At 41.2% G+C, this 22,619-nt stretch overlaps 1 protein-coding gene across 40 annotated transcripts in view; it reads left to right on the top strand.

Moving 5' to 3' along the window:
• The window catches only part of EPB41L3 (erythrocyte membrane protein band 4.1 like 3), a 144,507-nt gene that overhangs the window by 56,866 nt on the left and 65,022 nt on the right, over nucleotides 1-22,619 (top strand). For 32 of the 40 annotated variants that reach the window (XM_040071993.1, XM_040072213.2, XM_040072002.2 and 29 more), the window contains exon 2: nucleotides 21,092-21,315. In XM_040071993.1, the coding sequence (XP_039927927.1) occupies nucleotides 21,103-21,315 (213 nt within the window). In that variant the 5' untranslated portion in view covers nucleotides 21,092-21,102. The remainder of the gene's footprint in view (nucleotides 1-21,091; nucleotides 21,316-22,619) is intronic. The other 8 variants (XM_040072267.1, XM_040072285.1, XM_040072277.1 and 5 more) reach the window with 1 other exon arrangement.

Here is a 22,619-nt window from a genome sequence, read left to right as displayed (position 1 = left end):
ATTTGGCAAACAGATCAAGGTCTCAGCCAAGGAAGTACATTGTCTGTTAATTTTCTAAACAAAATTGGCTCAGCTCAAGGCATGTGTTTTGTATCTGGTTTCCACTGGCTGTATTTTGATTTTGTAAAGTAGATGTGATATGCAGTTATTTCTGCAAACGTGACGTTGTTTAAAAAACACTAGTTGTTAAATATTTCTTAATTAAACGTTGGCTGCTGAGCCTGAAAGAAACTGTCCAGAAATTCAGAAGGGATAGCACAAACATTAACAAGAGTCTGAATAAGAGTTTACAAAATGAACGGAATTATTTCCTACTTGAAAACATACTGGAGATGTGGGCAGAGCAGAATTCACTCTTTGATTAATCTCATGTTTAAGCCAACATCTTTACATTTCCAGACAAGGAATCCTGCATTCTGATGGCATTTAGTCTTCATTTGAAGACTTTGCATAGCCTACTCTTAACCTACTATTCTGAAGTTGTGATGTATGGAAACCCCATTTTTTTAATTCTGGAAATTTTTAGAACTTTATTTCTTTCTCAACTCTGGTAGGACACGCAATGAGGAAACTATTGATCACTAATACTAGAGAGGTGCAAAACTGGGACATAAGAGTGATATATATATAGCATTGCTTAAGATAACGATTCTGCAAAATGCATGGTATCTTCCAGAACTGGGGTGATGAGGCAGGATGACAAGTGCATTCTGTTAGAAAAGGGCAATTCCTTGAAAACTTAGTGTGGGCTTGGAGTATTTCAGACTCACCAAGTAAGCTGAATTGGAGGGGACCTTCAAGGATTTTCAAGTCCAATTCCTGGCCCTGCATAGGACACCCCAATCATCACACCATGTGTCTGAGATTATTGTCCAAACACTCCCTGAACTCTGCCAGGCTTAGTGCTGTGGCCACTTCCCTGGTGAGCCTATTCCATCCTCTGTGCCCAACCATCCTCTGGGTGAACCTTTTTCTAATATCTGATCCAAACCTCCCCTGACACGACTTCAGGCCATTCCCTTGGGTCCCAACGCTGGCAAATGAAGTAGTGACTGGCAACAGGTAAAGTTTTCATTCAGTGTCAGATAAAAAGCTCCTCAGACTTCTTAGTCCTCCCTGTCAGAGCCACAAGTACAGAACACACAGCTCTTTCCAGGTGCCGGTAAAGGCCTCAGCTTCATTTCTGTCGCCTTCCTTGCATGCCACGGTATTTCTTATCAGTGGGCCTGCCCAGGGTCCTCCCCTGCTTTGGAAAACAAAAGGTAGGAGGTAGCAGTGAGGACAAGGACGAGGTCCTGGGCCCTCCTGGCTGTTGTGCTTGCAAGGAGCAGGATTTCACCTCGTGGTGCTGCAAGACATTGCTTACCTTTCTCAAGGGTGTTCTGTAGTAGCTCCTGGGGCTGGGGGCTGACTGACTGACTGCTCTGCTTGGTCTTTTGTCGTAGGTGCTGCCAAGATGAATAATTCAGTTTGTCAGGTGAAAATTTAAATTGCATCAGTCACACCTCTTCTAGAGTTATCCTGTGATTAAAAATGACAAATGGGTTTCAATGAAACACTGTTTTCATGTTCTCCTAACCTCTCAACACGTACGTGTTTGAAGCTTGAGAGTGTCTCACACACACTCTTCAAAATCTGTCTTTAAAATTATATGTTTAATGTAAGGAGGGAGAAAAGTTTCACGTATAGTTTAGGCAGAACTGAATGTGTATCCATTTTCATTTAAACTGTTGATCTTTCTTGTCTTGCTGCTAGGAACAAGCCATAGCTGTTCAGGCTTTGGATTTCTGCACCTGTCTGGCATGATCTCTTTGCTGAGAAGTGATCCTTTTAGGCTTGACAAAACCTGAATGATTGATCTGGTAGCCTGCCAAAGTAGCCTTACAGTAGCTGATAAATCCTGCGCAGTTACTGAAATCCATTTAAACCTTAATTTTAAATTGTTAACCTCAAGCAGCAGTATAACATGGAAAACCAATGCATTCCTTTCCTGATGGTGCCCCACTTTGTTTAAATGGCTGGTAACTTCCAGCGAGGTTGTGGCCTCATCCCCTCTGAAACCATCCTGCAGTTTCCTGAACATGGAGGCTGCATCTTGACACTCAAATTTACTCTGCCATGTGAGGCAAAAGGCAAACCCCAAGCATGCTGTGAATCCTAAACATGTTGAAGGGGATGCCAAGGTGGCTGATTCCGAATATCCCTGAGTCTTCATCAGCAGGCTGCAAGCTGTGGGCTGTCAGGATTGCCAGCTGGCACTTGCCAGTCGTACTATGAATGGAGCCTGCTTGCTGTTTTCAGTGATGGTGCTTCAGCAGTCAAGCAGATGTTGCCCTACTCTGTAATAGTATTTGGAGATATAGGCTCCTGGGTTTTGGTGTGCAGAGTTGCAGAGCTCTGGGATTGCGGATGATGTACCTGTCTCTCCAGCCTTCAGGTTTGGGCTGAGGGAACTTTGGGGGCTCAGAGGCTCAGCAGGTGTCCCAGATATTTGGGGTTCACAAAAATAACAGCTTTTTGTGGCTGTTTGAGGTGGTTTCTTGTAGGGCATCTGAAGGGCTTGTGGATGATGGGTCTTCTGATCCCCACACTGTCTGTCCACTGGGTGTTAGTTACACTGCCTTCACCTGCTTTGTTCTGCTTCCTCGGGGTCTTGTTATGTCATGTTACCAAAAAATACAGCATTTGCTTCAGACATCTTCTCCCTTTTTCAACTGTAAAGCCAGTAATTTTCTTATAAAATATCAAGTCCTCTTGAACACTGCAAGAATAGTACCAGACGGAAATGTTGTCAACCAGCTCTGCTGTTCAAGTAATCTCTTACATGGATGTGAAAAACACATTTTCAAGATTGAAGTGCTAACCCCAATTTACTGTTGCAAACTAAAGTAAGATATTAGGCCTTTTGTTATTTTAATTCAGATTCCTGTTTAAACTTTGGGCTTGAATCAAACAGTTTTGTAAATGCTGCTGGTTATACAGCTCTTTCTAGTATATTTTCCATACAAAATGTGTAAACACATGCAGTGCTTATGCATCAGTTTTCAAGCTCTTTGCATTCCAGCTATTGGCACTATAAAAATGCATTCATTTAATTGTTAATATAATACTACTTGGCCATTTAATTTCCCTGGTAAAAGATGAGACAGTTTTGTAAGTGAATGGAAGGTTTTTAGCCAAAAACCGGTAAGGGTAAGAGGCTTTGGTTCTAGTCCATGGTCTTGAAAATTGGAAAAAGAGCTTTTTAAGGACTACTTAGAAATAAATGATGGATATTGGTGCCATCTCTTAGTGTGGCAGCTGGAAAATTTAATTATAGGCTGGGAAGTCAGTTAGGGATTAAGGAAAGTGTTAGCAGAAGGGGTGAATGTTAATAACAGCTGTTTTCTCTAGGCTTCAGTGAGGCAAAGAACATATACAACATAAGTGTAGGGACAAACATATGCTGGCTTTGAAAAAACTCCAGGCCTTTGTGCCTTGGCACGTGGCACCAGTTTGTGTGAATTCATTTTACTGTCTCGCACATGTGGAGGGGGGAAAAATTCTTTCTTTCCATTTCAGAGTCCTCGGCACAGGGGAGTTTGTGTTCACAGCTGGAAAACAGCACCTGGGCCAAGGATAAATATAAACTGCAAGACAAGCATGTACTGATAACCTCATTAGGAGAGTGGAATTGGCCTGAGAGAAGGGGATCCATACAATGAAATGTTCGGGCTGGGGTCCTGACACCCCCATGCCTTGCACTGGCTTTGCTCTTGTCCCAGACAGCGCACTGCCTGTGCCTGCAAAGGCCTGTGAACTAAAACAAGGTACAAAACCCATGGCACAGAGTGTACCTTGTGTTGCAGACCCTGCACACCTGCAGTTTGAAAGAAACTCCAAATCTTTTTGCATCTGAAAGCAATACATTGGGAAATAGTTCTGCATCTGCTCAGGGTACCCATAAATCCTGGTGTACAGGTCAGGCACCACTGCTGAGGTTAGAAACAGTGCAAAGGGCAAGGATGGTTACAGCCAACACAGTGTTAAGGCTGAATCAGTCTTCCTGTTCTGTCATTTTTCTAGGTGCTCAGTTTAGGTTTTGTAATTCAAGTACATTCAGTCTGTTCTGAAAATAGGTAAATAGCTTTTTTTTTTTTTTTTTCCCTTGCCTTTTTTTTTTTTTTTTTTCCCCTTCTTCTTCTATGGCACAGGTTTTTCACTGTATAAATTTTATTTGAATGAAGAGGAGTTGGAAGAGATGTGTACTATACTGAAGCTTGCCAGCTGCATACATGACTTAACAAGTCTGCTTTCTAACAAAAAACTGTTTTCTGCAGTAACCAGATGTCATCCTCTGAGAGGACAGAGAATGATAACTTAAGCCATCTTTTGAAAAAAACAAAAACCCACCAAAAAATTATCAGCTCCCCCCCTCCAAACACAAGAAACAAACTCCCAAAGGCAACGCAAAAATCCCAACCAGCCCACAAAACCCAGCCCAAAAATACAGCCTTTTTGTTGTGAAGACTGTTTGAAACAGATGTACACTCATGGCTTCTTCATGTTTCTACTCTCGCAGAAGTTTGGATTTATCCTTCTTGTATATGAGTTTTAAAATTGCCTTCTATTCAGCCATAGTAGTAGACCTGCTGTACCTTACAGACTGCTATGGCCACAGTATTAGAGGAATAAACTCAGTGAATCATTTTCTCCATTAAAATCTAACTAATTTGAATATGTGCATTATTTATAGCACATTTCATAGGTTTATAGCTGTACATGATCTTCCTTCACAATTAAAACTTGCAGTGCACAAAAATGTATTTCGTTTCATAAGCTGCAAAACTGTGCCCTGTGGGACTTCTGGGTGTTAGAACACTGAGGTTGTTGTGGAAATAATTCAGCCTGTCTGCGCTTACTTGCATGTGTCCAACCAGAATGAATGTATGGCTGTGGTGTATAGGGTGGTACAGTCAAGCACTTGAAAAATAACAAAACAATCTTCATTAAAAAATTGGAAGCTTTTGGGTGCTTGCCAGTTTTGGTTACAGCTTGAGCTGGGTGGTCCAGTGAAGGGGCTGATGGTCTCTTCTGTCCTTGCTGGCTCGAGTGGGTGCTGGGTGGGTGCAGTGGCACATAGGGGTTGTGGGTTCCCTCTTTGGCCCAGCTGCTTCCCACTCACTGAGGAGGGACAAAGGTATTTACACCTCTTTTTCTGGAGAGCTTACAATCCGTGGGAAGCTGTCTGGCATTGGACAGAAAGCACTTCATGTGCTGTTTAAAATGCTGGACAAGAATTCACAGCAGGCATTTCCTGTTGTCTGAAGTGTGAGCAGAGGAAGAGAAAAAAGGAAGAAATCCTAATAAAATGCATCTCACTTTAGGGATGATCAAGCTGCTTACTTGAACCTGTGTCACTTGAGGTTATGTCAGTGTAGGTCAAATGATACGCTGAACTGCAGATGAAATAATAAGAAATAAAAAGAATCCCTGTTTTTTTGAAGGCAGCACACTTTTACAAGACTGTAAAAGATTATAAATAGGGTGAAACAGGAGAACCTCAAATGTGTGTGCTTTGGAAGTTGTGCCCTTGATTGCATGCCTGCATGTGAGCGAGAGAAGAAATCTAACTCACTCAGTCCGTAGGCTGCTATGGTTTTCTGGGTAGTTTCAGTTTAGGTTTTTGTTTGTTTGTTTGTTTGTTTGTTTTTTCTCTAGTTGATTCTTCTCCCCTCCTTCTCCCACCCCACCTTGGAAAACCCATTAATTGCAGCTGTAATTCTGAGGCTTAGATGCAGTTCTGGGCACACATGACCCTGCTGTGTTCCTGGTCTTATTTACTACTAATGGATTAGACAAAAAAGAAAGTCTCAGAACCCCACCCTGAAATATTGCAAGCTGCTTTTCTTCTTAAGAACTCCTAAACATCCAAGCCCACACTTGTATCCACTTAAGCCAGCTTGAACTAGCTTCTCTGCAAGTTTTCAGTTGTCTGAGTGCCAGCCATTGTCTACCACTTGTTTGGAACGAAGCAGTATCCTAATATTGGCGTGTCAGCCCTTTCTTGGCTTCACATCCCCAAGGCACGTTTGCTGTCAGTACCAAAGGTAGGAAGAGGAGGTCTCCTTGGAAGTGTAATGTAGGCTGAGGTTCTGTTCCCTCTTGAGAAACCAGTATCAAAATTGTTCTTCAAATACATGTTTACAGGAATCAGTCTCAACCTCTCTCTCAATTTTACCATTTTTTCATTGGTGAGGCAGAGCTTGTAGTTCATTTCATGAGCATATTGTGATGCCCAGATTAACCTGAAATTGCAGTCTTTCCTCACCATTTAGCTTTTGGTTCACTAAGGGTTGAGGCAAACATTTGCCAGCATACTGAGAGGAACTTGACACTTCTGTTGAAAATAACTTTTCCCCAAAAGCACTGCTTGCATTGGAACAGTTTGGGCTCTGGCTTGAAGCCATAGGTTCACCTAAGCATGTTACACGAAGTGACAGGTAGACAGAGGTAATACATATTTTAATGTGCTTGACTCAGCTAGAGACCATAAAATGAGGTAGACTAGACTTTCCTTTCCTAGCTTGCTCTGAATTTATTAATAAGTTGTGACACTGCCAGCAATGCCACTCAGGTCGCCTTAATGGCCCTGTGGATCTTGAAAGTGGACAGGAACTTTGAGTTCCTGCCTTTTTAGGAAGGTGTTCTCAGCTCCTGTGAAACCATTACAGCAAACATGCTGGGGGTCAGCCTGGCCAAATTTCTAATGCCCCCAAGACCTGTCAAGGAAATGGAGTGCATATGTCAGTAAATGGAAACTGTAGGTGAAATCAGAAATGTTTCCAATTGGTACTCCCTAATATTTTAGTAAATACCAGAGTATCGTGGCATGAATGTGCTTTGGATACAGGGAGCTGCAGCTGTTCTAACATAAATCATGTGCACTCTTGTCACGGAAACTAGATCTTGTATGGAAATAAATGCCTTAATTTTTGGATGAAACCCTACAAAAGAGAAGGGACTTTGTAAGTATATATTTTTTTAAATCTAATAATATCTAACTAGTAAGTGAGGCTTTTCCCTCACTTTTTGTTGACTAAAATGTAGCTAAGGTGGTTTTTATTCACTAGGGAGATCCTTAGACAGGAGTGTGGAGAAAACAGTGTGGGATTATGAATGGATCAAAGGTTAAAACTAACTTGATAATTGTCATAATATGGTGAAAATATTGAACTCTTTGCTAGCTGGAGGTATGAAGAGAAGTATTGTTTTCAGACATAAAGCCATCCTTGCAAGCTGTTCAGCATCGGCAAGGACAGTTGATCTTCAGCTGAAAATAGGATTTGGATGCTATTGCTCTGGAAAGAACTGATGGCTATGAGAACAGAGGAGAGAAGAAAGAGCCTGAGAGAGGACTAAAAATAGGACTTGCCAGAAGAGGCAGAGGAGAGAGTGGTCTGAGGGGCAAACAGCAGCTGTCTGTGAGCTGCAGAGCCACGCTGTGCATCCACTGTTGTCAGGATGAAGAGAACTCAGTACCTTTAAACTGGGAAGAATTAGGTCAGACATTTGGGGAAATTTTCGTAAACATCAAGGCTAGGGAACCGTTGCAATAAATGGCCTTTGGGGAGCATGTAAACTTCAGCATTGTGGGATTTTAGTAGCAGGTGACATAAATATATGTCAGGTAGAGTTTAGGCAAGGGGGCTGGGAAGGGGACCGTGGAGCGTTGAAGTCGGTGTGCAAGACGAGCTCCCCTAGTTAAGATCCAACGTGTAACTGAAGTGCTTGTTTTGTGGTGGTGCTTTTGGCATGTTTGCAATGTCTGTATCTCTCAAAGAAAATGTGGTGGCTGCTGCTGTAGGGATAATTAATGCCATTCTGGAGCTGGGGGAAGAGTTAGTTGGTTTCTTGCTTCCTTGCTAGCCTTTAAAGCAGTGATTCCTTGAGGGTGAATTGTCTGTGGCCCCAGCTGTAGTATGCATAGAGTGAAGGCGACAGAGAGCAGAACGGGTTGGAGCCCAGCTGCAGGGTACCACTTCCCTGGAGCATTCATGACTTCCAGGGTGGGGGTGGATTACCTCATTCATTTTTTAGTTGAGATGTAATGGCCCTGTGAATACTGGCATGGAGTTTTGCGTCCCCACAGAAAACAGACTGCCGAGTGAGCAGAAGAGGGGAAGGAGAGGTGAAATGTGACTGTTAATCTGGCTTCAGACATAGCTCTAGGAGAAGAAGCTCGTGGTTGTTGAGTCACTGTTTATGATGCTCTAGGGAGCAACTGTGTTTCCTACATGGTTATTAGGTCCTGAGAAGGTTGAATTGTGCACTAAGGTGTCAAAGTTGTTTGATATGTTAAACTTTGAAATTTTAAATGCCTTCTTGAGCAAATCTTTCCAGTAAGGACTTAGACAGTTACCCAGTTACCGTTTTTTTCCCCTGCCCAAACCAGCGTATAGTGTGGAATGTAAATGAATTTTACATGCTGTGACCTGAAGAGTACTGAAGAAAATGGATTGGCATAAAAAATAATAATTCGTTACAATGCTCAGCAGTCCTTTGTCACTTGGCCAAGAGAGTCCTGCATAGGGTCCTGCATAACGTCAGGAGGAAAGATGGCAAAAGCCACTGTTCATGGACTTGTTTCACTGATTTGGGCGTTTGCCTCGTTAGCACATGCAACAAGTTTGAAACTCAGCACGCTAAATAGGGTCCGGTATCAAAGTCTCTCACATTGTTTCTGAATTGTAGCATTCTCCCTTAAATTTAGGTAGATTGTAATGATGGAATTAGTGCTTTGTAGCCTTAAAAGCATACCATCAAATATTTAGCAAAGGTATCTTTAAAGTAAAGTATGTGGGGAAGAAAATAATTTAGGTTTTAAAGTCATTTGTTACAGAGTTTGGAAACTGTAGCAACCAGCTTAATTCCCTTTACTTCTCCTCTTAAATTATCAACTTGATACAGAATATATTTTTTTATTATCCTCGTAAATGCTAACTTTCTGTTGACTAACCTAGATTTATGTGACTTACTTTCTTGAAACCCTAGTGATTTAAAAGCTGCAAAGAGCTTTTCCCTTCCTCTTTCTGCTCTTTCTGCTGCAGAAGTTTGTCCATTCCCTCTTACTTTTTGTTTTGTTTTGTTAAGCTGCATTTCTGCAACTTTCTACTTTCTTATTTTTCCCTCCTCTTTTTTTTTTGTTGTTTTTCTGGCTGCTGTCTTGTGGGGACACTTTAGGCCACCTGTCTGTCCCAATTGCCTCAACCCCTTCTGTCCTCTCTGAGCTGCTTTCGTTTCTATGTGTCTGAACTCCAAAAAGGTCATACACATTGCAGAGGAATTGCCAGATCTGGTGACATCCATCTTCAGAGACAGCATAATCCAGTATAACACTGGGTCAAGAGTATATAATGTAATTACTATGGAGCTGTATGTGGAGCATTTCAGGGTTTACTAGGTAAAAAGGGTTAAAGCTTCTTTAAAGATAGCTATTTTCTTTGTCAGGCTGTATTGGATGCTGGTCTGCAAATCCTTGTAGTTTGGTGTAGCTGCACAGATGGTGAAAGATTTTGGCTTTACTGGGATGTTACGTGAAGACAGTGAGGGCTTGCTCTTAATTTCTTACAGAGCTGATCGTGCAAAGGACCCTTGGGACTTGACTAGTGTGCGTTGGGAGGTGTGAAGGAGCTTCCCATGCTTTGGAAACATATAACTAAAATTGTTCTAAAACACGTAATCAAAGTGTGACTGGCTCTGGAAGAGAATCCCGCTTTCTGGCTGATTTTAAGCGAGATCACTCCACAGATGTCTGGACCCACCATAAATATACTTGTTGTTCGTGCGTTTCCACTCTGACCAATTTGTTCCTAGAAGTCCCTGCTCCCACACCATCCTCAGATCTTGGTTTGCATCCAACACATGATTTTACAGCTGGTGTCTATGAAAGGTTAGGGCTCACTGCTAGTATGTGCATTTGCATTTTGGGGTGGAAATGTTGAACTGCATTTTCAGAGGGTGCTGGGAGGATGTTTTTGCAGTGACAGTGTAACCTGGAGCGCACCTGTCACAGGCTAGCTGCCAGTGCCAATTGAACAAGTATTTTTTGATCTGTAGCAGGTAATTAAAGCTCTGGGGAGCGTGGAGATCCCAGAAGAGTTTAGGTATAAAAACCTAGCTCTCTGATGCCGTGGGCTTGGTTGTTCAGGCTCACAAGATTTTAATTTGTTTGGGGAGCCAGTGGTTTCCTGCTACACTGTTCCATAGTGGAAAATCTTTTACTTGATATTGCGGGATGTGTTTTATATTCAAAACTGACATGAATGCCCAGGAGATTAAAATGTAAATATGAAATGAATAATCCATTTCAGAAAAACAAAACCTATTATGGCTAAAAACACTGTGATGCCTCACCATCAGGTAGTCTTACTGCATCAGACCCATTTAGCACCTTAAAAGTTGAAACATGGTGTGTAAAATTAGTGTTAGTACAGGAAGAAACAAAAGGAAAAGAGGAAGATGAAGTAGGAGCGCTTTTGCCCTCAGGCCTCGGCATGATGGCTCTCATCACACAGAGCTGCCTTTATTTAACTAGGACCCAGCATGAATTCAGGGTGGTTCCTCTGCATTTTTTTCACTGCTTGTGACTTCTTCCTTCCTTTTGCATCTGCCTGAATTTTTGAAGTTTTTTCTCAGTTATTTTAATCCAGCATTGAGGAACACTTGGAGCTCCAAGTGATGGAGAGCAAGCGCTGCTCTGGGATGTTGTGGGGGAAGCCATTGCTCAAGCGTCCTGCCTTGCGTGACCCAAGTCAGATCTGCCATCGAGAAGAAATGATACGTGACCCCCTTAAAAAATTGGTTTTAAAATCCTCAGTTCTGGGCAGGTTTATGGAAAACCTGCTGAAGCTGAGCATGCTGCAGGGCAGCTGTGCCTGTGATCCTGTGCCAGGGCTGGGAGCTGGGAGCAGAGCTGGCAGCCACAGTGCTGGTTTGAGTCTTGCTGGGAAGGAGCAGTGGTGGGCACTGAAAATGGCTGTGGCCAGCTGAAAGAGGCATCAGGCAACTGGCTGCAAAATGTCCCTCTTTCCTCCATCTCTGAACCACACTGGATTGGAAAAAAGGCTACAAAAATGTAACAGTGAATTCCCTCCAAACCATAAAAATGGGGGGAAAAATATCCAGTCACTGAAAAAAAGTCCAAACAAACCCAAACAAAAAAAATTATACCGTGACATTGCCTTTGCAAGTAATAAGCTAGGGAAGGTTTAATTTATCAGTGAGTAGTCCTTTGGGACTTTTTCAACCACTATTCAGTTAAATAAAGCATAAAACCAAGTAGTTTCCTTGCTGGATTCTAATTAATAAGATAAGTCAGAAAAGTTGAGGTGATATTTTTAAATTGCAATTCAAATTTTCTTTTGCTTCATAGGCTCTTCCATCACCTGAGCTGGAATGATAAATGTCTGGTCAGGAGTCAGAAGCCCTTGGAGGAGATGGGCTTGGTGCTCTGATTTGTACCTTGTCTGTCTGATTCTCTTGTTTCTGTGAGGTTAGGCAGGTCACTGGCTTGGGAGCACTGGAGCACAGTCTCTTTAGGTACTGTATGAAACAAAAAATATTGTTCACAGGTGCTACGGTATTTTGGCCTGAGGGTAGTGTGATAATGTAGCACACACCTGCCACGTGTCAGCAACCCTGTGCAACTCTTTTTTTTTTTTTTTTTTTTAGTTTGAATTGGTTCTATTTTCATGCTCAGTATAAGAGAATATGAACTTTAATGATGTGACGCCTGAAGCACACTCAGTTTCTGTGACATTAAATACAACTTTTAAATAGTGAATGGTGCACAGGGAGCCCCACATGAACATTTGGCTCCAGAGCAATTTAGAAAGGTCAAAACCTCATGTAAATGTAACCCAAGTAATCAAAGTCACTTGTTTGCAGAAAATCAACTTGTGCCATTGAGGGCTCTTTCTTGCCTTTTTAGTTTCTGAATTAAATATTTATCAATCGGTTGTAATCGAACTACAAGCAGTTTTGGTGTGGGTTTTGTTTTTTGCCAAGGTTTTTTCAGTGAAATATGGAAATGGGGATGAAGTTGGGTGTGTTTCTATGCAATTCTCTCATGGCCAACATCTGCGGGATGTTGCTGTATTCTCCGTTATGGGTTTCTTAATTTCCTTCTCCTCCTCCTCCTCACATCTGCCTTCTTCCTGTAATTCCCTGTTGTTTCTCACTATACAGATTTAAAAAGTTATTTGTGTATTATTTTTACCTTCCTGCAATGCAGTATTTGTGAGGATTAAAGCTTTTTCATGAGCAGACAGTTTGCTGAACTCTGTTATAAACATCAATTCTTTGTGTTTCTCAGGAGTTCTGATTTCACCTGTTGGGTTTTCTTTGTGTTGAAGTTTGGGTGGTTTTTTTAATGAATGAAACAACTGTCAGGTTTGGGTTAAATTGTGCATTTCTATAGTTACACCCAGCACTCTCAGAGAGGTGTGTGCTTGCCAGCTTATGTACATGAGCTCTTCCAGACAGGAGTCATCTGCAGGAACTGGCGTGAGTTGTGGGCAGTAGTTGTAATCAATCCTGCTTTTGGAGGTGGATGAACCCTGGCAGTGTGGGATGAGGGGGGCAGAGCCAGTCCTCACTCTGGATGCAAGGAGAGACCATGCACTCTCCATGCTTGGAGACCTGAACAGAGAAATTAGTGGGAAAATGCAGTTCCCTTCTTCCACTGCTGAATCTATGTTTGCCCCTGGGGAAAAATGCTTGGATCAGCAGGATAGGAAAAAATGATCCAAAACATGTTATGATGGCCTGATTCTTCTTCTCTTCAGAAATTAGGGTAGCCTTGGTGTGCTCTAAGTGTTACGACCTCCAAAAAGTGATCTGGTGTTTTCAGGGATCCCAGTCAGTCAGACTCTTTATGAACTTTGCGTGCAAATGGGGCAGCAGAAATGGCAATGATTCTGGGCTTTATTTCTTTATTCCCCCATTCAGAGAGCAAAACAGACCCAGGTAATTTCATTGACTCATAGAAATTAAAGGTAAACAGGAGATAAAAATGTCACCCTGTGCATCTAGGTGTTCTGAAACAGAACTAAATATATGCATTTTGTGAATTTAGGGTTGTCAAAGCAAGTGGAAGGGGTAGCAAAATAGACAAAGCTTAATATCTTATGCTTTACAAGGTTGCAAACAGAGAATTTTGTTGCTGCTTTTTTTATTGGTATGTAAGTGTCCCATGGTGACTCCACACAGCTATAGATAACCTCTTCTTGACTGTCATTATAGTTGATATGCTGTCTACTCTTAGTCCCACTTGATGCCAATCAAGTTCTTGCTTCACTGTTAGCAAATGCGTGATTACTTTCTGTCTGCAGGAAACTTGAATGTATTGCAAGGCTCTTATCAGCCCCTCTTTCTATTCCCTTTCCCAGAGGAAACAAAGCTCCTTAAATGTTTTTCCACTGGTCAGATTTTCTAAAGCTGAGTTCTTCCTACTCCCTGCTTGACACTCTTTAATGCATATTTTTCAAAGAAATATTAATCCTAAACTTAAATATAATATGCTGTATAGCTCTCCCTGGTGCTGCAGAAGGCAGAACACCTCCAGCATTATGTCCCACAGAAATCCATCAGACCTTCATGCTGCTTCATTCCTGGTGCCTAGCCTACATCTTCCTCATCACTTCTCACTTCTGAGGTCTCCACTGCTGTTGCCTTTACCCTTACAGGAATGTAGTCAGATTCAGCTCATATGTGGGGTTTTTTTCAGAAAAACCACATTTGCTTTGCTCTTCTTAAATTCAGGAGAGGGTGCCAGTGGTGTATCCCAACATCATCAGTGTGATGCTGAGCATGGATCAGGTACACTCCCATCTTCCACTGATCCTCAAATAGCTGTGATTCCTGAAATCAATAAGTTTTCACGGGTTGTCATCGTGATGCTGATAACATTGTAGGCTAGATAGGCTATGATTTTTTTTTAATCACTGGTACACCTTTCCACCCCCCACCCTTCCTTTTGTGATAATGTAAGTTATTTCTGTGGTTCACTCATGAAAAAGTCACATGGGGCTGTTTTAAAAGCCTTTCTAAAAATAGGTTCTGTCATCTGTACTACTCTACTTCCTTTTTATCAGCTGGGACAGATGGCCTGTCAGAGAGAGCAGGAGAGGCATTACTCTAGTTTGACATGACTTCTTGATACATTCATGTTGGCCATTTGTTGTGTTTTGTTCCTAATCTCATTATTTTTACAGGATTAGAAATCATTTAGCAGTGTGCTCCAGTAACTTTGGTTTTAGAAGTACTCTGGTTTTTATGCTCCCACTTTCCTTTGTAAGACTGGGTGCTGTGTTTGGTCTTTTCATTTTAGACCTTACCTGGACTCTCTGGCATCTGCATAGCAGTGGTTAATGGTTTAAAGATGATTGATGCTGGTTCCCCAAGTGCTGTAGGGACACTTTCAGTGCTCCTGCTGACTTGAAACCACTTGGCTGACTGATGTGTTTGCTCTATTCTTCCCTTACTCCAACCAACCTGAATTTGTACATCCTGTGTGTCAAGTGAAATATGCCCCCATTATCTGGTCCCAGATAGCTGCTGGGAAATGAGGCACTGGAGAATTCAGCCTTTCTCATGTTTTGTAACAGGCCAGGTTTTCTTTCTAATGTATTTATAGACTTGCTTCTTATTGTTTGCCACATCTCTTGGTTAATTCTAAGTCACTGGGCATCCTAGTCTTCATTTCTCCTTTTATGTTCATCCCTGAGTCATGCGTCTCTGGCTTTGCTTTGGTGTACAATCCCTTTTTGATACATTCCTCCCCTTCCCAGGTCCTTTCAAAGCTTCTGACAGTTTCTGTCCCCAGGCTTGCTAGGTGAAGTTTCTCCAGAAACACTCAGCTGCATTTTCATTTTGTGCTGATGGTGCCAAGGGGTGCTTGTGTGCCTGGGATGAGGGAGTTTTGGGTCCTGACAGGTAACCCATGTCTGCAGTTCCCTTTTTGTCCCCTTTAAAAGGTGTGTCTGGTGGTTTTAAGGTGCCCTCTTCATCTCCTCCAGATTACATTACTCCTTCTGCTTTCCTCTGGTTTTCCTTTCATCTTCATCAACAACCTTTAAAGAAATCTGTATCATGCACCTTCCTAGAAGGCCAAACAAATATTTTAAATGATGCTATATCTTGCAACACCTCCAACCAGCTTTTTTTTTATTATTGATTAACACCTCCCTGCCTTCCCTGCAGTCTCTCTCCTGCATCTGTGCTTGGGCCCATGTCCTCTGCCACCACATCTGTTAAGTCATTTAGCCTGGAGCACTCCGCTGACAAGATAGCATCATCCAGATGCTTAGCATCTTTTTCCATTGGTTTTCCTCTTGTCTCTTTTATTATCACTTTTTTGACTTTATTTTCATGGGGGTTTTGTTTGTTTGCTTGTTTTTTAATGTGCTGACTTTAGTGGGTTTGTTGTTATATTAGTACATTTAAGATTCAGTAGTGAGCTCAGCTCAGCACAGCCAGTGTGTGTGCATTGAAGCATAAGGGTTGTACTTGCTGGGCTGGAGCCTCACAGCCATGTCAAACAGATGGGTACCCATCAGTGCCCAAAGGAGAGCTGTTGCTTCCCCCTCCCCATCCTGGGGATGGTTCAGCCCTCCCAGCTGAGCCACCAGGCTCCCAAAGTCACACTGGTGCCAGCATGAGAAAAGTGACAGGAGCATGTGGTTAGGAGGAGGCATCCAGAGGCTCATTTTGGGGTTGTTCCCACCCGTGTCCATTCAGGACACATCTCTGCAGTCACTTTGGCTTGTTGATGTTCACTGAAGTAACTACAATGCCAGGGAGGTGCCTCTGCTTCAAGGCTTCCAGTTGCTGCTGGCACTGGTGATGGGTCAAGAGCGAGCTGGTTTTAACTCTTGGGGACCCTGTGCCAGGTGTTTGTGGCTTGGGTGCCTCCTGCTTGTGAGGGTGAAACTCATCCACATTAAAGAGGATCAACAGAAAATGATCGTTTTCCTAAAAAGGAACCCAACTGGAATGAAGTGAGCTGAGGTTCAGGCAGTTTGATGGAAACAGTTTATATTTCAAGCTTAGAAGTCGGCGTTCTGGTTTGTATTCTTTTCTTGAGACATATATTGGCATTTCTGTCACTCCTCATTGCAGCAATATTGTTCTCCATATGCTCTTCTCATCAGCATCTCATCGTTATTGGATAAATATGTCTCTCATTATGCAGGACATTATTTTTGAAGTATGGAATCATTATTTTGTTACATAATTTCCAAATTTGGACCTTTGCAAAGATTTGTAACAATCTTCAAGAATTACTGTAATTGAAGGAGAACTTTCTACAAAGAGAATTAATTAGATCAAAGAAGCATTTAAATGTAAATCATTAATCCGTGCATTGCAGGAAATAGTTAGTGGCTATGTATAGTTCATTTAATTATACTTGGTTCAATTTTGTTTTCTCATTACATCACAATTTATTTGGAATTAATTTGCAATTTCTTGTCTAATGTGACTTCTGTTTGCTTAATATAGAAGATATTTTCACTAGCATGTATTTATATATAAATAAAGGTTTATTAATGACTGCAGCATTAATTAAGCTGTGGGCTCTGCTGTCAATTAGCGGTGAATTTTGTTGCTCTGTAGATGCAGCCCAGAAGGCCTGGGCCCTGAAAATGTGAGGTAAAGTGTCGAGTTTTTGAATGTATGTGGTTATACAGTAGATTGGGGCTGTCACTTGCTGCAGGGGACCAGGTGACACAGAGGACAACATGGTTTTGGTTCCCTTATGGAGAAAATTAAATTATGTTCTCTAAGTCTATAGCGAGTAATTGGTAATGGAAATGGGAAGCTGCCATAGGTTGATAGCTGAAGGAAAGAAGGTATAGGGGTTGTGTCAGGTTTTAGGATGCGGGGGTTTTGCAGAAGCGGTTTTGTAGTCCTTATGTAATGTTTCATGTAATGGGACGGTTGGAAAATATTTTTTGCTGTGATTTGACCACGTTGTGTATAAAATTATTAAAGAATGCCATGTTGATTTTTTGAAGTTGTGTTTTAATACTTTGGTAGTATATTAATGGCTGTACTCCCTTACCTGTTGTCAGCAGCACTAAAACACTGACATTTTAATATTTTGGTGATATTTTTATTTCACACTGCTGAAAGTACGTAAGTTTTACCTTAAATTTTTAGTCACAGATTAAAATAAGCTAGTTTGGGGCTTCCCCTCTCCCTGCCACCCTTCCCTTTAATCAACAGGCTTAATTTTCATTCTGATTTTCATTCTGCAGCCAAATGTACTTTCGCCTCCGACTATCCAGTGATAGCAGCATCTGCGTTAAGTTTGGACTCAGCTAATCTTTTGGAATCTTTGAATACCGGGTTGTAAGCCAAAGCATAGCTATCCAAGAGCACATCTGGTTTGCATAGTATTACCTCATTTGTATAAGGTAGTGCTCCCAGTTTCTCTTCATTGCTTTGTTTTCTGTTTTCTGGAAAGGGGAATTTGATACAGAGGCTGTGCTGGCAACAGAAAAAGTTTAAGGAACTTAAGTGCTTTCTTTCTTCCTGTGCTGAAGTTCCCATTAAAAGTCATGGTTTTGGTACATAGCCAGTTATAGTAAATAAACTAATCAAATGAGAATAAGAAATTCTCAGCCAGCTGCCTGCTTGATAAATGTTTGGGCACTACCAGCTATTCTGTCAGGTTTGCTGCATACAAAAAAAAGTACAGCAATATTTATGTTGGTAAATTTCTCAAGATTACTGTTATTTCTTTCAATAAGTGAAATTACCTCTTCCTAGGAGGATTGTTGTGCTACTTATAACAAATGAAATGCTGTCAGAGTTCATGCGGATAAGCAGCTGTTTGCTGAGGAAGGCAAAACAACTTATTGGCTTGCACTGAGAGAGGAATGTTGTTTTCTGCCCTGTAATTTAGGTATTTTCAACCTGTGCTAGATGGAAGGAGATAAATCTTAACAATTCTCTCATCTGAGGACTTTGTAAGGAATGGGATTTGCAATGTGTTTGCTTTGCTTCTATTTACACCTGTAAGAGAACAGTGTGAGAAGAAGAATATTTTGTTTTCAGTGTTTGTTATTAAACATGTTGCATGCGTGGGGAAATAAAGACATTTGGAAATGGGCAGCCTTGGGTTAATTAAATCCATCTGCTCTCTGACTAATGATAGTGATATTGTATCCAGGGAATCTCCTACCCTGAAAGATTTGATAAAACACACAAAGTATTCTGTTGGAGCACTCTTAAAGCCAGCAAGAGCTCATGGAACTGGAGAGAAAACCAGTTACTCCTAGAGAGTAACTCAGTGTATTGTAAGGCTACACTTCATGCAGGAATGTCCCAGAAGAATTTAAGAACCACATTTGTTGTTCCCTGAGATTCAAAATTTTAACTGGCAGGAAAAGCGAAACCTGTTTACATTTCATGCTACATGAAATTGTGGTTTATGGGCCTAATTTAAATGTCTGTTTCCATGCTTGCAAACAGACAGGATACAAATGTTCATTAGGAAAGAAGCTACACAGGGTGCAAAAATGAGCTTTCAGAGGCATGGTGATGGCAGCTGAAGAAAACAGACCTTTGGTTAGTATTGACTGGCAGTCTGATCCTATAAAGAATACTTCTTTCTAAACAGCAAGTATGATAGTTACTTTTTATTTACACTGCTCTAACTAATATCGAGAGGGGGGGAAAATATTACAACTTACTACTTGCATTACTCTTTTTATTATTCATAGGTGCTCTTTCTTATTGTTTGAGCAATGATTTTTGTAGTTGACGTTAGGTTTTGGTAACTTCCTAATGCATAGTTTCTGGAAAAGAAAGCTGAACACCTAGTTTGAGTTTATTGAAATAATTATTGGATTAATTTGCATTTCATGTCCTCAAACACTTGTACAAAACAGGGTGGAGTGGGGGTGGGCAGGGGCAAACTTGAGACATTTATGGAGACCTGGGTGCTTCTAAAGCAAGGAAAATATAACAAGTGTCCGATGAAGAATAGTTTATTCCACATTGATTTGACAGATGGGTAAAGCAAAACTCTGAGAGATTAACATTGTTGTTCAATTTAATGTTTAAAACATACAAAGAAGAGTGGCTTAGGAGAATTGAACATGGAGGATGGGTTTGCATGATCTACATTGGAGGAACTTGTTTAGGCTTCCTTCATAGCAAGTTGAAGTCGCTCTAGTATGTGATTTATCTCAGCTTAAAGCAGGAATTTAAAATAGGTCAGATGAATCCCTCTCTGAAACGTCTGTTTTTCTGCTCTGCATTTAAAGTGACCATCTCAGATATGGACAGCTGAAGTTTGATGAAATGAATGCCTTTCTCACTGTTGCATTTTAAGACCCAAGTTAATTATTGCTGTTTGTAAATGCTAAAGATTTTTTTTTTTATATATATAACATATTTCGAAAAGTGTTTTTTTATACAATTGTGACAGTTTGAGTGTAGGAATTTATGATGTGTTTTTAAACAAGTGTGTCACATGTTAGTACCTTGAAAATGTGGCCTGAAGCATAAATCTGCCATGTATGCTTTCTAGTTCTGCCTCTCTCTGGTGCTGTTTTGGCTGGCAGGGGTGGGAACGTGCAACCCCCTCCTCGCACACAGGAGCTAAGCACAGGCTGAATGCTGTGACTTGCTTTGTTCTGCAGAGACATGTATTCCCTGGAGAGCTTAGCCTTGAGAGTGCAGAATACACAAGTGAGTTTGAAAATAGTAATTGGCCTCATTTAAAACATTTTCTGTCAAGCAATTTAGCTTATCAAACATTTAAGTGAAAAAAAATTGAAAGGTTTGTAGTTTTCTTATGTTCTATAATAAACTTGTTTCTACTAGTGAGCATTGTAGTATATGCTAGGATTTCATAGTGACTTCCTAGCAGGTGAATTAGCAGATGTATGTTTTATGGCATCACCTTTAATTACACAGTAGCCATGGTTACCAGGTTCAAGAAATCATGTCCTGATGACTAACAGAAATAGATTGTAGCAGACTGGTTTGCCTTCAAGTTGCTTAGTAGCAAACTATTCAAGAATAAGTTTGTGAGGTCTGAGAACATATGAGTAACAAACATAAAAGCGCAGTCCCTTTTCTGAACTGACAGAGAGTCTGTTTTTCAAATCCTTGTTTTGAAAAAAAAGCACAGTATATTTTTTTTTTTAAGTTGGGGTCTGTGAGTTTGAGAACTGGGTGCCAGCCACGTATTTGCAACAAAACTATTTAATTGAAGTAGTTAAAATTTTGAATGAATGTTGCTACTATTTTCATTTTGATTTAGTACTGGACGAAGTTAAGTACAAACAGACTTTGCACATTCAGTGAAAGTTGTATTCCCATCATTTTAAATCTAACACTTGGAATGACTTCATGGAAGTCTTTATGTTTTCTTTTAGATGCTCTTGCACTTAGAAAGAAATGACAGAAGTGTAGATAAATTCAAGTGGGAAGGACAGAATTGGGTTTAGAGGCAAACGTATGTTTGCACTGCTGTTGGTAGACTCATTTCAGATGTTTCTAGTATGCATTGAATCATAAAATCTTTTAGGTTGGAAAAGACCTCTAAGATCATCCAGTTCAGCTATTGCTTGGAAGCATCAAAAGTACTTGAGTACATTTCCAAATGGAAGTGCAGATGTTGAGAGGCTCAAGTCCTGTTGACTTCAGCGTAAAGGACAAAAGATTTAATGTTTCAAGTTTCCACACGGTTTAGAAACCCACACTCCTCTGGGTTTTGTTAGATTTAAGGCCCAACGTGTTACTCTCCCTTTATGAATTATGAACTATGTATTCTGTATTTAACTTGCATATAAGTCCTAGTATGTCTGTGTATTACTATGTAGAATAAGATTTTTTGGCAACACTTTTTTCCGTAGAGTTTTCACCGGGGAAGCTTTCCTAGGGATCCTGGTTGGGCCAGTGTGATAGGCACTTAAGTTGACTGAGGATATTAAGACCAAAACTTTCTGATCTTTCTTCATTTTGTATGCCTAGCTTACAAATTGACATCCAAGAGATTGTACTCAGTATGTGTGCTCACCCTGTCTTGCAGAATAACCAACCATGACTACAGAATCGGGATCAGACTCTGAGTCCAAGGATAAAGAGCAGGATCAGGAGGAGAGCCCTGCTCAGGAAGGGGCTGCAGAGACCCAGCCGCAGGACCAGCCGCAGCAGCCGCAGCAGCCGCAGCAGCCGCCCAGTGAGGAACACCAAACAGCGCTCGAGCAGTTCTCGGCTGTGGCAGCGCACAGCACGCCAGTGAGAAAGGAGCAGGTAAGGCAGCCCGTGTACACACGCTCGCTGCACGCAACTGGCTGTGCGCTCACCTACTGCTCCCGGGAAATAACCGGCCTGGCACCTTAGGAGTGCAAATATATACGCATGAGGTACGCATGGAAGGGTGTTCGATGCGATGCTGTAGATCTGGACTGGTCGGTTGTTCACGTTTGAAGAAAAATAGTTCTCATGCAGAATGTTTTTAAATTCATGGCAGGTATTTCTGCCCCCAGTGCTTAAATAGGAGGGCGGTCTCATTAACTAAGCAGGAAACATCTTTGACCTTGCGTTTGCATTATATAGCAAACAGTGTCAGTTTTTATGAGGCTGGAAATGTTTTCAGAGTTCATTTCTTTTGACACCTGCTGAACACTGATTTCATGCTTGCTTGTTTGATGTGTGAGCCATGAAGAATCTGTGGTCCTTTAAGTTTCTTGTGGGTCTGAAATGACTGCATTATAGTTATTTGAGCTATTCATGTAATAGGTTTCAGAAGAGCTATTGCGTGCTTTTCCATTTAGTTCATTGTTGTACTTATTAAATTTGCGGAAGCCGCTTTCTTCTTTCCGTTAATAATTTCCAGTCAATAGGATTAACAGGCATTTTTCTTCATGGGTAAGTGACACACAATTAATGAGGTACCTGCAAGTCGCTTCCCTTAGCTCCATAAGGTTATGACCTTCATCTGATCACATTTACCTTTGGAGAGTGGAATAAACCAGTCTAGCTCCTCCTCTTCTCCACCCTTTTAAAAAATGGCTGTTTGAAGTGGGCTCCTATTCTTTTTCTTGGTTGGGGTAGACAGTGCTGGCAAAGCAATTTTGATCTCTCAAATAGTTTAGAAGTTTCCTGTAATTAGTTTGAGGAAAAGAAGCAAAGCTGCTTGTCCAAAAGAGATAGAGGTTGAATAAACTGGTCATTGATTAAAAGTGTAATTTTATCAGTCTTAGGCATAAATATTCCTATTTATATAGATGTTTTTCGAGACATCTTCAGTAATCTTTCCACTTCAAGTTTCTTTTCATGTCAAAAATGTAAAACAAATAAACAACAACAACAACAAAAAACCTCGAACTACAAAATAATCCCAGCCCCAAAATAACCACACACACACAAAACCCGATTTAGACACCAAGCCTGTCCACTGCGTGTTTTGAGGTGTGAGGTGCTCTCATGTGCTGCATGATCCCTTTCTTTCCCGAAGATCACCAGTGAGCTGGTTTCTGTAGAAGTCAAGATAGAAGAACTGGGTTACTGGAAGGGGTGTGAGACACCTTCCTGCTGAGATTGCCAGACTGAAT

The sequence above is a fragment of the Hirundo rustica genome, chromosome 1, assembly GCF_015227805.2.
Source record: "Hirundo rustica isolate bHirRus1 chromosome 1, bHirRus1.pri.v3, whole genome shotgun sequence".
Lineage (NCBI taxonomy): Eukaryota > Metazoa > Chordata > Aves > Passeriformes > Hirundinidae > Hirundo > Hirundo rustica.
The sequence above is the reverse complement of the archived record's forward strand: the minus strand, read 5'-3'. Positions and strand labels throughout refer to the sequence as shown.